The 15,269-nt window shown below is 36.6% G+C and overlaps 1 protein-coding gene across 2 annotated transcripts in view; it reads left to right on the top strand.

The window, feature by feature from the left end:
- The window catches only part of lrrk2 (leucine-rich repeat kinase 2), a 126,025-nt gene that overhangs the window by 54,286 nt on the left and 56,470 nt on the right, over nucleotides 1–15,269 (top strand). For both annotated transcript variants that reach the window (XM_030136108.1, XM_030136109.1), the window contains exons 17-22: nucleotides 59–187; nucleotides 2,172–2,342; nucleotides 5,913–6,177; nucleotides 9,562–9,750; nucleotides 11,526–11,641; nucleotides 11,753–11,825. In XM_030136108.1, coding sequence (XP_029991968.1) covers nucleotides 59–187; nucleotides 2,172–2,342; nucleotides 5,913–6,177; nucleotides 9,562–9,750; nucleotides 11,526–11,641; nucleotides 11,753–11,825 — 943 coding nt within the window. The remainder of the gene's footprint in view (nucleotides 1–58; nucleotides 188–2,171; nucleotides 2,343–5,912; nucleotides 6,178–9,561; nucleotides 9,751–11,525; nucleotides 11,642–11,752; nucleotides 11,826–15,269) is intronic.

Genomic DNA, 15,269 nt, shown 5'->3' with positions numbered 1-15,269 from the left:
AAAATCTCGATGCAGTAGTTAGAATTGGGTTGTAGTGTTCCTCTGATGTGTCGTGCAGTGCTTTCAGGTGGCTCTGAGGATGTTGGACGCCTGCTCAGGCGCTGCTGCTCATCTGCAGAAACAAAACTTCGACAGGCAGATCTTCCAGTATCTCAGAGAGGACGCTTCAGACCAGAGCAACAATCAAGTAAGTTCAACTTTTACATGTCATTTACTTGTCACTGCCAAAAACGAAACATATTCATATTTTTGTTCTTTTGCCGACGTGTATAAATTATTTCAAAGTGTTTATGTCCTCAGTCCTGTGGGACTACCTTTGTCATGTGTCTATTATCACTGAGCCAATCAGTGTCCTGGTTCTGTCCAGTGTGGACTGGTACCCTGACCCCTGCTGACACAGTACTATGGACATAAACACTCCATATACTCCATATATGAGCACAGTACTGTGGACACAAGAGGACAATGAGTTCATGGAACAGTGTCCATGACTGGATCTGGGACAACATGTCCTACTGCTGATTGACACAGGACAAATGAGAACATTTGATTGGCTCTGTAACAATAAGGAAGTTTTATGCATGACCCGGAAACGGTTTGAAACTATTGAGTTTGAGTACCACTTCTTCCGGTTTACTTGTCAACAGTGGCTGAGGCGACATCGAAGTGTCGCTTCTGTGTGCACCAGTGGATATCGAATAAACAAAGGCAACCAGAGTCCTGCATGGGTCCGCTTTTCCAAACCTGCACCCGCCTACTTTGATTCCCTTCAAAATACCACTGATCTGTCCCTGCTAATCCTCTTCCTAGAAATGCCGGCTACACACAAATGTACTTCCTGATCGGATTCTGAAGTTTCCCCCTCATCTTGATGAATTGCGACAGCCCATTTCTTCTTCTGAACGAAATCTGAAGGAAAACCATGAAAACTTAAATATAGTTGCCTTTTGTTTATTCGATGTACATTGGTGCACACAGCAGTGACACTTCGATGTCCCCTCAACCATTGTTGACAAGTAAACTGGAATAAGCAGTAGTAGTAGTTTGGTAATTTCAATCCATGTCTGGGTCATGTGACATTCTCCTGTAGACAAACTGATATGTGGTGCCACAGTACTGTGGCAGTAGCCACTGCCAAATTATTTACTTGTATAAATTAAGCGACAGTTTACCACATGTTTAACTTCTTGAATCTTTAAATATTTGCAGGTGGAAAACAAAGCACAGACACACAATGACCACAATGAAAGGTCTATTTATCATGTTTTGAAATAGGGTCTTCCAGTCTGTGCCCCATAGTGATGTTTGTGTTATTTAAAAGGACAATTTTGCTGATGTTACTTTTGTTGGCTTATTTTTTTTTTTTTTTTTTTTGTGATGTAGTCCTCGTTTTGTTTCATGGAGTCAAAGAAATCTGCATTATAAAAAATGTACTGTTTAAAGTGTTTGAGGCCTTCATCACATAAATTTATGGAACATAATTAAACAAATGAACAGTGGCCAGATGGCATCTAATTTAACCCACAGTCAGTGAGTTTAAAGAGTCCATAGTGGGATGTTTGGTATCCCTAGTACTTTAACATGTTTATTTGGAAAGCATACGCAAATTTCCTATTATGTAGGTAACCAAAAGTGAAATATTAATGTAGAAAATAGAAAAATATAGGTATAAATAAATAAAATAGAAAACACTTTTGAAATACAGTTTCAAACTAAGACTTCCTCTGCTCTCTAGTTTTGGGCAGGATTCTTGTGTTTGGATTGTTTGACACTTTTTTTTTTATTTCGTTGTACATGTTGCATGTTACAATGACAATAAAGACTATTCTATTCTATTCTATTCTATTCTATTCTATTCTATTCTATTCTATTCTAAAAGTTGTATAAAGTCATGGTTTGGTATTAAAAGTCTGACATGGAAATAATGTCTGTGCTGTGTTGGAAGAACTAAGTCTCATTGAAATTAGGGAACATTCATACATTTTTAATCATTTAATTTGTCACAAAATAACAAAGAAAATCAATATAATATTCAAAATAACCTTCTCATACTTAACATCTACCACTGCAGTCTTTCCTATGAAGTCTACAGGAATATTGTGAATTATCACCATCCTCCGTTTCATTTTACCTGCTCAGTTTTTTAACCCTGTCCTGTTTTTGCCTCTCAGCTGCGTAGGACTGTGTGTCTGGCTCTGTCCAAGATGTGGATGGACTCAGAGTTACACTACAGCATGTTGGAAAAGGCCTGCGAGGACGGAGACACCGTGATGGCAGAGTGTCTGATCGAACTGGGAGCCGACATCAACAAGAAGACCAAATCTGAATCTTTAATTTACCAGGTCAGGTGTTAGAACTGATAATATTAGGTCTTATTAAATATGACACCTACAACAGTGCGTTTGTGACCCACAGTAAATGCATACAGTAGTCAGCAGTGACAGATAAATCATATCATCAGCCTCATTTCATAACTGTCTAACTCATCCACTAAACGGACAAAAGTCTGCGGACATGTTGAATTCAGGTGTTTCTTTTCTAACAGGGATCTGGGATACAAAACTATAATGATTAATGTCAGAATATAGTTTTATATTATGGGATAAATATCATTGCATTGGTTAGTTTGGTTTAAATTATTACACTGGGTTACAAAAAATGCTTTTTGCAAGTTGTCTAGGTTTTTTCAACTGAATTAGGACCATTTTGCACCGCTAAATCCAAAAATGACATCTGTTTTTCTCAATCAGGTCAGGTTTTTTTGCTAATTTGATTTTGAAAAATTTGATCTTCTCACAAAATTGATTACATTTTTGTGACTATCAGTTGATTTTTTATATAGTTCTCACCCAAAATAGGTTTTAAGAAAAAAAAAATCATTTTCTAACAGGATGTATTTATTATTTATTATGTATTCACTGCAGATGTAGCAGAATACGTCAGGCTTATTTTTGCAAGATCTTCTAGTCGAAGCCATTTCATTCACCTGTAATATTAAAAAAAAAAATTAATCATAAATTGGCAAAAGCAAAATCTTCAGAACTCGTTTATTGCAAGAAACATGAAAGAATTTTGTATAATATGATGTGAAAATGCCCATAAATGTAAGCAAAAATGTTAAAAAGCCAATATGTAGCATAGTTCAGAAAGTTGACCTGACTGAGCAAAATGAATGTGATTTTTGGATTCAGCACACCAGAGTTATCCTAAATCAGCTCAAAAAACTAAAACAATAAATTTGTTGTTGACCAGTGTTATCTTTGTTTCCAAAATGCCTCAGAGGTGGTTTGGACTTCATTTCTCTCAACATTGATATTTTCTTAATTAATCCATGACTCTGATTATAAATGTTCTTCCTCTAAATTTCTAAAATATTTTTTATGCTCTGACTGTAAATCATAATTTTCTACCACAACTATCTACTTTCTTCACATCTCACTTAGAAGGAAAAATAAACGAATCGCTACACTTCACTTGAACCTGTGTGCTCAGCAGCGCCCTCTGTCATGAGGCCGGAGTACTGGCTGAACCACCCAGTGGCTTTTTTTGTGTAGTTTCATGACTGATCTGCTAGACCACAGGTGTCAAACATGCGGCCCGGGGCCCAAATCTGGCCTGCCAAAGGGTCCAGTCCGGCCCTTGGGATGAATTTGTGAAATGCAAAAATTACACTGAAGATATTAACACTCCTTTTAGTTCAGGTTCCACATTCAGACCAATTCAATCTCCAGTGGGCAGGACCAGTAAAATACTATCATTATAGCATAAAAATAATGACAACTCCAAATGTTTCTCTTTGTAAATGTAAATATTTTCATGTATTTACACTAAAACAAAGTATAATTTTGCAAACAATGCAAATAACCTGAAATGTCTTAAGAGAAGTAAGTATAATTTTAACAATATTCTGCCTGTTACTAAATATTTTGTGTGTTTGTAGATCCACTGTGATCTGTAAGTTCTAATGTACATGTATAAATGATAAACTGAGGCAGAATATTGGTAAAATTACACTTATTTTTTCAGTTTGTTCATGTTATTCACATCTTTTGAAAGGATAGTTTGTAGATGTAAACCTTTTCATAATGTAAATTTACTTTTTGTGCTCTAAAATATAGAGAAAAGTTTGGAGTTGAAATTATTTATATATTATTATGTTATTATTTTACTGGTTCGGCCCACTGCAGATCAAATTTAGCTGAATGTGGAACTGAACTAAAATGAGTTTGACAGTCCTGTGCTAGACTGAACAAGTTATACGCATACATATATTTATTTTCAAAACTTTGTAAACAAACAACATAAATTTAACTGTAATGTATTAAAAATAAAATCTGTATAAGACAATTTTGTGCAAAACATAAATTGAAAAGCGCCCTCTTTTGTGGCAAAGACAAATAAATTAAATGGTCATAAATGAATGAATAAATGAACCTTTCATCAACAAAAAATAATTCTTACTTTCTTAAATGTCTGTGTAGGTTTTCATTTGCCCAGGTCATCATTCTTTGTGGTAGTTCCCTTCGGTTCAACTGGACTGGTCTAGCTAAACCAGTCCAGTTGAACCGAGAAGAGCTGCAGAGATTCATCACTCAAATAAACTCATCTCAAATAATATAAAATAGAAATGTTCTTAAAATGTTACCAAAGCTTGACCAAGATGGCAGACAATAATAAGAATAATATAAAAGATTGAAATATTGAAATGAAATAAGGTCAGGAGTGTCAGTGTTATTATATGAATGTATTTATTATGTTTTATATTTCAGCAGTAATTCTCATGATTTGTTTTATATTCAGCGCATGATGACTTATTTAATGTATTTTTCCCAAAATATTTCACGTACCCCCTGGGCTTCTTTCAAGTATCCCTGGGGGTAAACGCACTCCACTTTGGGAACCCCTGAGTTAGGCAGTTATGATATGAGGCTAACGATATGACTTACCTCTCACCGTTGACGACTGTATGTATTTCCTATGGATCACATCAGAGGGGGCGGGACTTCAAACCTCTCTAAAGTGCAGTGTTTCTCAAAGTGTGGGGCGGGCCTGGGGGGGCGTGAAGGCATGCCGTGGGGGCATGAGATCTCTCCTGGGTGGTTGTTTTTTTTTTTTTTTTCCTCCTTCAGGTTAGAACATGTATCAGGTGGAACTAATATTTTAGTGTTGGAGCACCCTGCACTCATTTTAGGGACGTACAACAAACAAATCTACTGCCATGGTGATCTGTCACTAGACTAGACAAAGAGTTTAGGTTTGGAGAATGGACAAGGACTGGACTGGAAAAAAAAAGTGGAATGTTTCTGTTTTTGCACAATTCGTACAGTTTGCACTTTAAGGTTCTGAGATGTGCAATGGAAACAGGCTCATTGCAGCCACTGATATTGTTAAAATGTTCATCTTTATTACCAAAATTTGTTTGTTGCTCTAAAAAAAGGAACTTTATTGTCATAGTTGTAAGATAATTGCGCATTTTCAATTTTTATTTGGAAAAATATTGTCTTAGAGCAGTCTTGTTGAGTTTATTTGTATTGTTCAAGCAAAAATCTAAGTTATTTTTAATTTGAACAACAAATTATTCAAGGAAAAGCAAAAAGTATTGTTATAATATTGACGTTTCTTTCAATAAAAGTTATAATTGCACCACTGTTACAATGTTGCTGGGGTCGGCGGGGGCCTGGAGATTTTTCGTCCTCCAAAGGGGGTCCCGACAGAAAAAGATTGAGAACTGCTGCTATAGTGTATCAGTGTTTCCATAGAAACACTCCATGCCCAGACATACTCCACATTAGCTCCACAGGAAGCAGGTTTATGAAGGGCAAAAATGGCTGATGTGGAAACTGTTCAGAATAAGTGCAGATCCTGATGGTACGTGTACCTGTCCGTCATGGCGTGTGTGTTGTGTTCAACAGGTGTGTGAGCGAGGCGGACCGCTGGAGCTGGTGGAGCTGCTGCTGAGCCGCGGAGCCCATGAACAGCACCTGCGCAGGGCTCTGGTGGTGAGCGTGAAGCGGGGCGACGGGCCCACGGTCATCCAGCTGCTGGGCCGCCTGGGTCTGGACCTCAACAACAGCTCCCTGTGCCTTGGGGGCTTCAGGCTGTGCCGCCTGGACGCCGCCTGGCTCAGCCCCCTGCTGGCGGAAAGAGGCAGGACGCACAGTCTACGGTTCAACAACAGTGAGCCAACACAGCCGCTCTTCTCTGGTCTACTTTCAGACTCTAAATTTACTCTAAATCAGGGGTCTCAAACATGCGGCCCAGCAAAGGTTCCAATCCGGCCCATGCAGAAATTCCACAGTCAAGGCTGTGGAACTCATTTTAGTTCAGGTTCCACATACAGACCAATATGATCTACAGTCAAATAATAACAGCAGAATAACCCAGAGAATATAATGACTCCATATTTTCTTCTTAGTTTGATGTGAAAAAAATAGTATTACATTATGCCTATAAATAATGACAACTTCAAATTTTTGTTTTTGTTTTAGTACAAAAAATAACATTAAATTATGAAAATATTTACATTTACAAACTGTCCTGTAACAAATAAAATGCGAATAACCTGAACAAATATGAACAACCTGAAATTTCTAAAGAAAATTAAGCACAATTTGAACTCTTTTCTTCCTGTTCCTCAGTGTTTAGTGTCTTTGTAGATCTGATCTATGATGCACACGTAGAAATGATAAGTTGAGACAGAATGTTGTTAAAATTGCACTGATTGTTAAGAAATTTCAGTTTTTTCAGGTTAGTCACATCTTTTTTTTTTGTTTGGATAATTTATAAAAGTAAGTATTTTCATAATTTAGTGGAGGGTTTTTTTCACTAAAACAAAGACAAAAATTTGGAGTTGTCATTATTTATAGGTTATTACGGTATTTTTTTATTGGTCCGACCCACTGGAGATCAAATCAAGCTGAATGTGGCCCCTGAAAGAAAATGAGTTTGAGACCCCTGCTCTAAAAATGTCTCATGCTCTTCAAAATGTCACTTTCTACAGACAAAAAGCACTAATAATACTTAGTCTCCCTTAAAATCAACTACTGTAATGACTAGTCAGATTATGAACAACAAACAAAAAATTTTGCCGCAATAAAACACATTTTCTGTCCTTTACAAGAACATTTGGTTCACAATTAGACTTAATAGCAAACTTGTTACACAAATATTTTATTCAATATTCGACATATATTGCAGCAGTAATAAAATACTTTTTTCCCTTAAAGAAAAGTGCATTTTACGCAGAACAATTGCAAGGTTTGTTAAACAAACAACTAAATATCCAAGAGTGTCATTCAGTATTGAAATAAACATTTTTCCTTAAACAAAAGTGCATGACGTCACTAACGACCTGTAATAAATAAATAAATCAGTCATTGACTTAGGGCTGCGCAATTAATCAATTTTAAATTGAAATTGGATTTTTTAATTAGGATGATTTTTAAAAAAGGGAAATCGTCAAATCGATTTCATCTCTCATGCCTCTGGGCCGCGAAACCTGCGGGCTACCATAGGCTCCTCCTCCTGTCAGTGAGAGCGGTCTTTCACAGAAGTCCATGTAATGACCATGGATGTTTAATCTGTGATGGGACCGCAGTAGTGACACCGATGTAAGCCATGGTCCACGCAAGGATCCCCCAATTCCAACAGAACTCCATGGGGATCACTCGTCTTATGTTGTCCCGCACAGATCTGTACCATACCGTCTTCTTCTGATCCGGGTCTGGGTCGCGGGGTCAGCAGCCTCAGCAGAGGAGCCCAGACAGCCCTCTGCCTACACACATCCACCAGCTCCGGGGGAATCCAGAGGTGTTCCCAGCCCAGAGAATCCCCTCCAGCGTGTCCTGGGTCGGTCTCTTCCACACATGGATCCCCCAGTTTAAATATAACCGCATGGGGATCATTCATCATACATGGTCCACGCACGCCAAGGTTATTATCGTTAACGAAAACTAATGAAATGACGAAAACTAGAATTGTAAAAACATTTTCGTTAACTGAAATAAATAAAACCTATAGCTAAAAGAAAAAAACGATAACTAACTGAAACTGTATGGTGTGCTTACAAAACTAACTAAAACGTATAAAAATTATGGATAAAATTCCCTTCGTTTTTGTCTTTGTCAAAGTCGGATTGATATGAAATCGATTTATTTCCCTCAAGCAATTTTAGCTGCTGGCACCATATGATATTTAACGGTCCGTCACTTCTCATCACTTGTGGTTTCCAGTCGTCTTCTGGTCCCCACTCTACCTGGAAACATGGAGACTAAAGTTGGGAGAAAGCAGCAGAGTCCTGTCTGGGATTTATTTGAATTTGACGGCAAAGAAGATAAAAGATATGAAAATAAACTAAAACTAAACTAAAACTAAGCATTTAGAAAATAACGAAAACTAATAAAAACTAGCAAACCTGCTCTAAAAACTAATTAAAACTAACTGAATTAGAGAAAAAAAAGTCAAAACTAAATAAAACTAAACTATAATGAAAAATCCAAAACTATTATAACCTTGACACATGCACGTATGACTGATGCCTGTCACTGACTTACATCGGTATAACTTCTGTGGACTCATCATGGAATTTTCCTGGATTCCGTGATACGGTCACAGATTTGAGGTAGGAGCAGTGCCTTACATTGTGGGCTGCTCACAAAAACGACATGCTGACTTCTGTTGTCTTTTGTAGTTTTACCCAAAAATCAAATCGAGTTTTGACAGAAAAAAATCTGGATTTTATTTTTGACCATAACCGTGCAGCCCTACGTTGACTAATTTTGCCGTTGTAGTGTAGACCCCAGCCTCTGGAGCAGGGCTGTCAAACTCATTTTAGTTCAGGGGCCACATTCAGCCCAATTCCATCTCAAGCGGACCAAACCATTAAAATCATAGCATAAAAACCTATAAATAATGACAACTCAAAGTTTATCTCTTCATTTTAGTGCAATAAAAAACATTAAATTTTGAAAATGTTTACATTTACAAACTATCTTTTCACAAAGAAGATGTGAATAACCAGAAAAAAATGTAATTTCTGAAGAAAAATAAGCTAAATTTTAACAACATTATGCCTCATCTTATCACTTGTACATGAGCATTACACACAATGTTACACAAACATAATATTGTTAAAATATTGAAGTTTGGAATGTGTAACTAAAATAAGTGTCTACAATATTACGTGTCAACTTATGAACACAACTTACAAATCCACAAAACATTTAGTAACAGAATATTGTTAAAATTGTTCTTAATTTTCAGGTTGTTCACATTTTATTGTAAGAGTTATTAGACTATTATTGTACTTCAGATCACATTTGGCTCAAACCAGTTCAACACCTTTGACTGTTCAGGTCTTCAGTGAAATTTTTGCACTTCATAAAATCATACCGCGGGCCGGATTGGAACCTTTGGAGGGCCGGTTTTGGCCCACGGGCCACATGTTTGACACCTGTGCTCTGGAGCCTTAGAACTTTATTTTCCATCTTATTTTCTTTGTTTCGTTTTAGTCAACACTAGTAATGCGTCTTACTTCCCTCTGACCTGCTGTTTGTCTCTAAGGTAAAGGCATGAGTCTGGCCCGATACATTCAGTCTCTTCAGAGGTCCAAGAGCGTCAGTGGGCCCCCCAGGACGCTCGCTGACCCCTGTCTGACCTCTGGCTACATTTCGGACGAGAGCGACGACTCCAGCTTCAGCTTCGTCTCCATGGACGACTGCCTGTTTCTGAATGACGACATGGAGAGCGATGGTAAAGTCCCCGTCGACTGAATCCTGCAGATATCAAATAGTTCTAACTTAACCCTGGAGACACATACAGTTAAAGAGTTCCTGATGCATGTCTGAAATTATTTTGGAAATGAATGTGAGGTCATCCTTCTGCTCCATGGTAACTCACAGATTACTGTTGCTTAGTTAATGGCCTTGATGGGTGTTTTGGATGGATGCGTTTATTATTTCACCATGTATTATTTTAAGGTCCTTAAGACAGTTTAAAAGGTACTTAATTGGCGGTAATCACAGGAATTTAAAATAATCTAAAATGTAGACTAAAGTAATTCAGTAGCTTCCAAAAATGTGCGATAATCCTGCAAATGTTTATTCAATATTTCTTAAAATATAAATGCACTATTTTTATACAGACTTGAGTTCATAAATATACATTAGGGGTGTGCAATATATCACAATATTTCATTTTACAATACTGTATCGATATTAAAAAGTACTGTATCGATATTTTTAGGTATTTATTCAAATGCAGATATTGTGGAGGTTCATTTATGTTTTTCTTTTTTGTTCATATTTTGTTTATTATTATTTAACACTCTTTTATTAAAAAATGGTTATTTCAGTCATCCTAAAAGCACTTTTTACTGTCTGAGGCAGATGGTAGTTCTTTTGTTGGGACAAAAATCCTGTTCTGATGTTAGTTCTGAACTAATAGAATCTGAACATTTGAACAGGATCTGAAACTGTAATGTCTGTGAAACAGAATTTCAGTTTGAGCACAGTTTGAACATTTTGTGATATAGCATTAGATCCTGTTGTGATCAAATAAATATGTGTTTAGTATTTGTGCAGATTTCTGGTGTAATTCAATTCTTCAAGGAAGTAGTCATTTAAAAAAAGAAACAAACAAAAAATTGCCTTTTTAACAGTATCATGATATATCGTGATCCTAGTATTGTGATTTGTATTGTATCGCCAGATTCTTGCCGATACACAGCCCTAATATACCTACTGTTTTCATAGGTAATGCATACATTTAATATTGTAAATGTTGTGTCTATTCAGATTTTATGTCTATGTTTTATTCTACTTAGCTCTATTCTTATCTTTTATAAAAAATAATATATTCTATTTTATTTTTAGTTTTTGTAATTTTATATTTGCTCTGTTCTTATTTCTGTACTACTGGTGTTTTATTAGTATTGTTGCACAGACTGGAGTAGCACGACGACAAGACTTTTCTTTTCTACTCTACTCTACTCTGTTCTATTCTATTCTATTCTATTCTACTCTATTCTTTTCTACTCTGTTCTGTTCTATTCTATTCTTTTCTTTTCTACTCTACTGTACTCTACTCTGTTCTATTCTGTTCTATTCTATTCTTTTCTTCTCTACTCTACTTTACTCTACTCTACTCTGTTCTATTCTATTCTATTCTATTCTACTCTGTTCTATTCTATTTCTACTCTGTTCTATTCTATTCTACTCTACTCTACTCTTTTCTTTTCTTTTCTTTTCTTTTTCTTTTTCTTTTCTACTCCACTCTGTTGTTCTGTTCTGTTCTATTCTATTCTGTTCTATTCTATTCTTTTTCCTTTTCTTTTCTTTTCTTTTCTTTTCTTTTCTTTTCTTTTCTTTTCTTTTCTTTTCTTTTCTTTTCTTTTCTTTTCTTTTCTACTGTACTCTACTCCACTCTACTCTACTCTACTCTACTCTAATCGGTTGTTCTATTCTATTCTATTCTATTCTATTCTATTCTATTCTATTCTATTCTATTCTATTCTGTACTTTTGATAGGCAGTGATTCGCTGTCAGGGGCGCTGTCTCCAAAGCCTCATAATAATTCATCGGAGGAGCTGAGGGGGGGCTCCATGATACGGAAGCAGGGACGTCGCAGACACGCCAGCGCTGAGGTCAAACCTAATATATACTCTTCCTCCTCCTGTGTTTTCATGTCACACATTCACTCAGACGTCATAAATATCTCACATTTTGCTTTTTTTTTTTTTTTTGGCAATTCTTAGAGTGGGCAGACTGAGAATGACCACTCTGAGCCTTTACACAGGAAGTATGGAAGGACCGGCTCCGTCCAAAAAGGTCTGATTCATTCCCTAAAACATGACCAACATTACCTTAGGCTACGTTCAGACTGCAGCCAAATGTGGCCCAATTCTGATTTTTTTTTTTTACCCATATGCGACCTGAATCCAATCTGTTGAAGACAGTTTGAACAGCACTAATCCCATTTTTATCAAATCCAATCCAGACCACTTTCATATGTTAGTTTATTAGTTTATTAGTTAGTTTGATCCCCATTAGCTGCTGCACACCACAGGAGCTCCTCTTCCTGGGGTCATTAACAACATAAAAACAAAGCACCACAATTTCCCACAACTCACTCAACAAACTGGTTGTACACTACCAGTCAAAAGTTTGGACTTGCCTGTTTTTTCTTTATTTTCATGACTATTTACATTGTAGATTCTCATTGAAGGCATCAAAACTATAAATGAACACATATGGAATTATGTAGTTAAAAAAAGTGTGACATAACACGAAGCATGTTTTATATTTCAGATTGTTCAAAGTAGCCACATTTTGCTTTTATTACTTCTTGGCACATTCTTGGCATTGTCTCGATGAGCTTCATGAGGTAGTCACCTGAAATGTTTTCCAAAAGTCTTAAAGGAGTTTCCAATGATGCTGAACACTGGTTGGACATCTGTGGTCCTTCTCATGCCATTTAAATGAGAAGGTGAGTCCAAACTTTTGACTGGTAGTGTACATACACTCAACACAGAAACAAAAAATCAACAACAGCACACAATACAAAACAATTACAATAACAATAATAATACAAACAACAACAACAGAAAAAAAGAATAAATAAACCAAAAAACAAAAACAGCTCCACAACAACCAAAAAAACAAACCGTCTAGATGATGTCACTATAGGATGTGCAGTAGCTCAGACAGTTATTCTTGGGTAAATATGAAAATTCTCAACCTTTTAGAAAAACTAACTGCTTGAATTTCTGAAATTAAAAATTGTGGCAGTGTATTCCATGCCACTGTTGCCCTATATTGCACACTACCCTGTATTTGATTCGTCCTACAGGCAGGCAACAGGAAACGTCCTATATGTGGTGCTAAATCCGAAACGTATCTGATATTTTACAATGTGACTTCAGTCTGAACGACCAGGTCACATTTATCCAACCTTTACGTCATTGAAATGCGACAAACGTCAGTAAACACAGTGCGTGTCTGCGTGGTCACGTATTCCGTCAGGACCTCTTTTGTGCATGTGGGTCACTTCAGGGTCACATTAAGTTCATACTCAAAACTGATAGAAGTCACATTTAATGTAAATATGAACAAGCGCACAAAAAAAATCTTATTTCACCAAAAAATTCTAATTGTGCTTTAAGACCTGCTGTCTGAACATAGCCTTAGTCTTTATTTGACATCACCTGCAAATGCATCTGTTATGGAACTCCTTTTGTCGTTTCTGGTAAAACAAAAGACAGACGCCACATATTTGATCAGTGCTGATAAACTGCAGACTGTCGTTCCTGAAATACCTGAAATACCTGACACTTGAGTGTTTTGTCGTGTGGCGAGGCAGGTTTTATTAATAACTGAGTTGAATTTCTTCAAGGCCAGTACATATTTGGACACAGAAGGAAATAATCACAAATAAAACGTGTTTGAATGAAACACTCTGCATTATCTATAACTCTACAAGTAATAGAAGTAACAGATTCTCTTTTATGTTTCCTGTTTTTGCTTGTCTTTCTGCACTTTGTTTGCTGTATTTAGCAGCTGTAAATCTTAATATCCCATATTAAGATATTTTTCAATCCTATTTTTGTTGTGTAATTGTATAGGACATGTATTGGTGCTTTTGTTGCTTAAATCTGTTTTGAGTAAAGGGTCAGGTCAAGGGACAGTGAACATGTGCTAATGCTAATGGTTTTCCTCCTGCAAAGACACTGAACCAGTGAACATTCAGTCTGTGACCTCAGCACCATCCTCCTCAACCAGAACCAGTCGACTGAAGTTAACGGAGGCTGATTTCAAGAATGTGCTACAGAAATTCAGATGTTTATAAGGTTAAAATCATGAGACGGAACATGAACAATTAAAAGACTGTGTGAGCCAATCACATGCTGTAAGATAAACATTTGAAACAAGTGTTCAGAGAACGCAAACCTCCGCCAAGCACCCCAAACGATGTGCATGTGTGGATCGACTATTTCTATTTAAATTCAACAGTTTCCAGGTTGTTCCATACAGCAGAAAAAGTTGAAGCTTGGTACCAGTCATGTGTCTGTCAAATTAGATTCAATTCCAATCAATATTTGTTGAGTTATAATGAAAAATGTAAATGGGATTTTCAGTGTTAAATGTAAATGTCCATAGAGTCCACATTCCACAGTGGATGTGGACAATTTTGTGTCAGATACAAGATATTGTTCTAAGCTACAGGTGGATCAAATTGGAGGCTAATCGGAGTCGTTTTGAATTTTTTATGAATTTTGGAAAATTGCTCAATGATGAGAGATAGGAAAATTGTAGATGTTGTGACCTTGCTGTGACCTTGAACTTTGGCCTACTTGGCCCAAAATTTAATGGGTTCATCCCAGGGCCTAGGCCTATCTGTGGGGAAGATTTGGTAAAGATGGTTGTAACAGTTTTCCTGTAAAGTTGCTAATAAACAAACAAACAAACAAACAAACACACAAAGCAAAGTGATCACAACACCTCCTGGTGGAGGTAATGATCAGTAAAGCTGTCAGATAAACATCTGAAACATGAAGCAGAATTGGAAGACTGATGCTTTGTCACTGTATATTGTTCAATATTTTATCAAAATTATGACCAAACTATATTTGTTGCTGTTATATTTCCTTTTTTTTTTTTTACTTACATTTTTATTTAGTTTTGCTCTTACAAATATACAAGGCATTTTATAATAATAATAATGGATTGGATTTTATATAGTGCTTTTCTAGACACCCAAAGCGCTTTCCACTATTGCTCTATTATTCATCCACTCTCACATTCTCCCTCTGCTGGTGGTAAACTCCATCTGTATCCACAGTTGTCCTGGGGCAGACTGACAGAAGTGTGGCTGCCAGTTCTGACCACCACCAAACATTCACATGCATTCATACACCAGTGTGAGTGGCACTGGAGGCAAGGAGGGTGAAGTGTCTTGCCCAAGGGCACAACAGCACATGGACAGAGCGGGATTCGAACCGCCAACCCTTCGGTTATTGGCCACCCCCATTTTATATGCATAAACATCCCCATATGGCATATATGAAAAAATATGGATATCTGCAGTAGATACTGATTACAATTAGTCACAAATGAAACATGAATGACACTATAAAGAGACAAAAAAAAAAAACAAAACAAAGCAAAACAAAAAAAGCACAAATGTCGATGACCACTTCTGCTTATTCCATTAAAAGGTTAATCATGGGACTCCATCTTTTCGTAAAGATCTCTCCCTGAATTATAAGTATATAA

Source organism: Sphaeramia orbicularis, chromosome 6 (assembly GCF_902148855.1).
Source record: "Sphaeramia orbicularis chromosome 6, fSphaOr1.1, whole genome shotgun sequence".
NCBI lineage: Eukaryota > Metazoa > Chordata > Actinopteri > Kurtiformes > Apogonidae > Sphaeramia > Sphaeramia orbicularis.
Note: the sequence above shows the minus strand (reverse complement) of the source record. Positions and strands in the feature narration are given on the sequence as shown.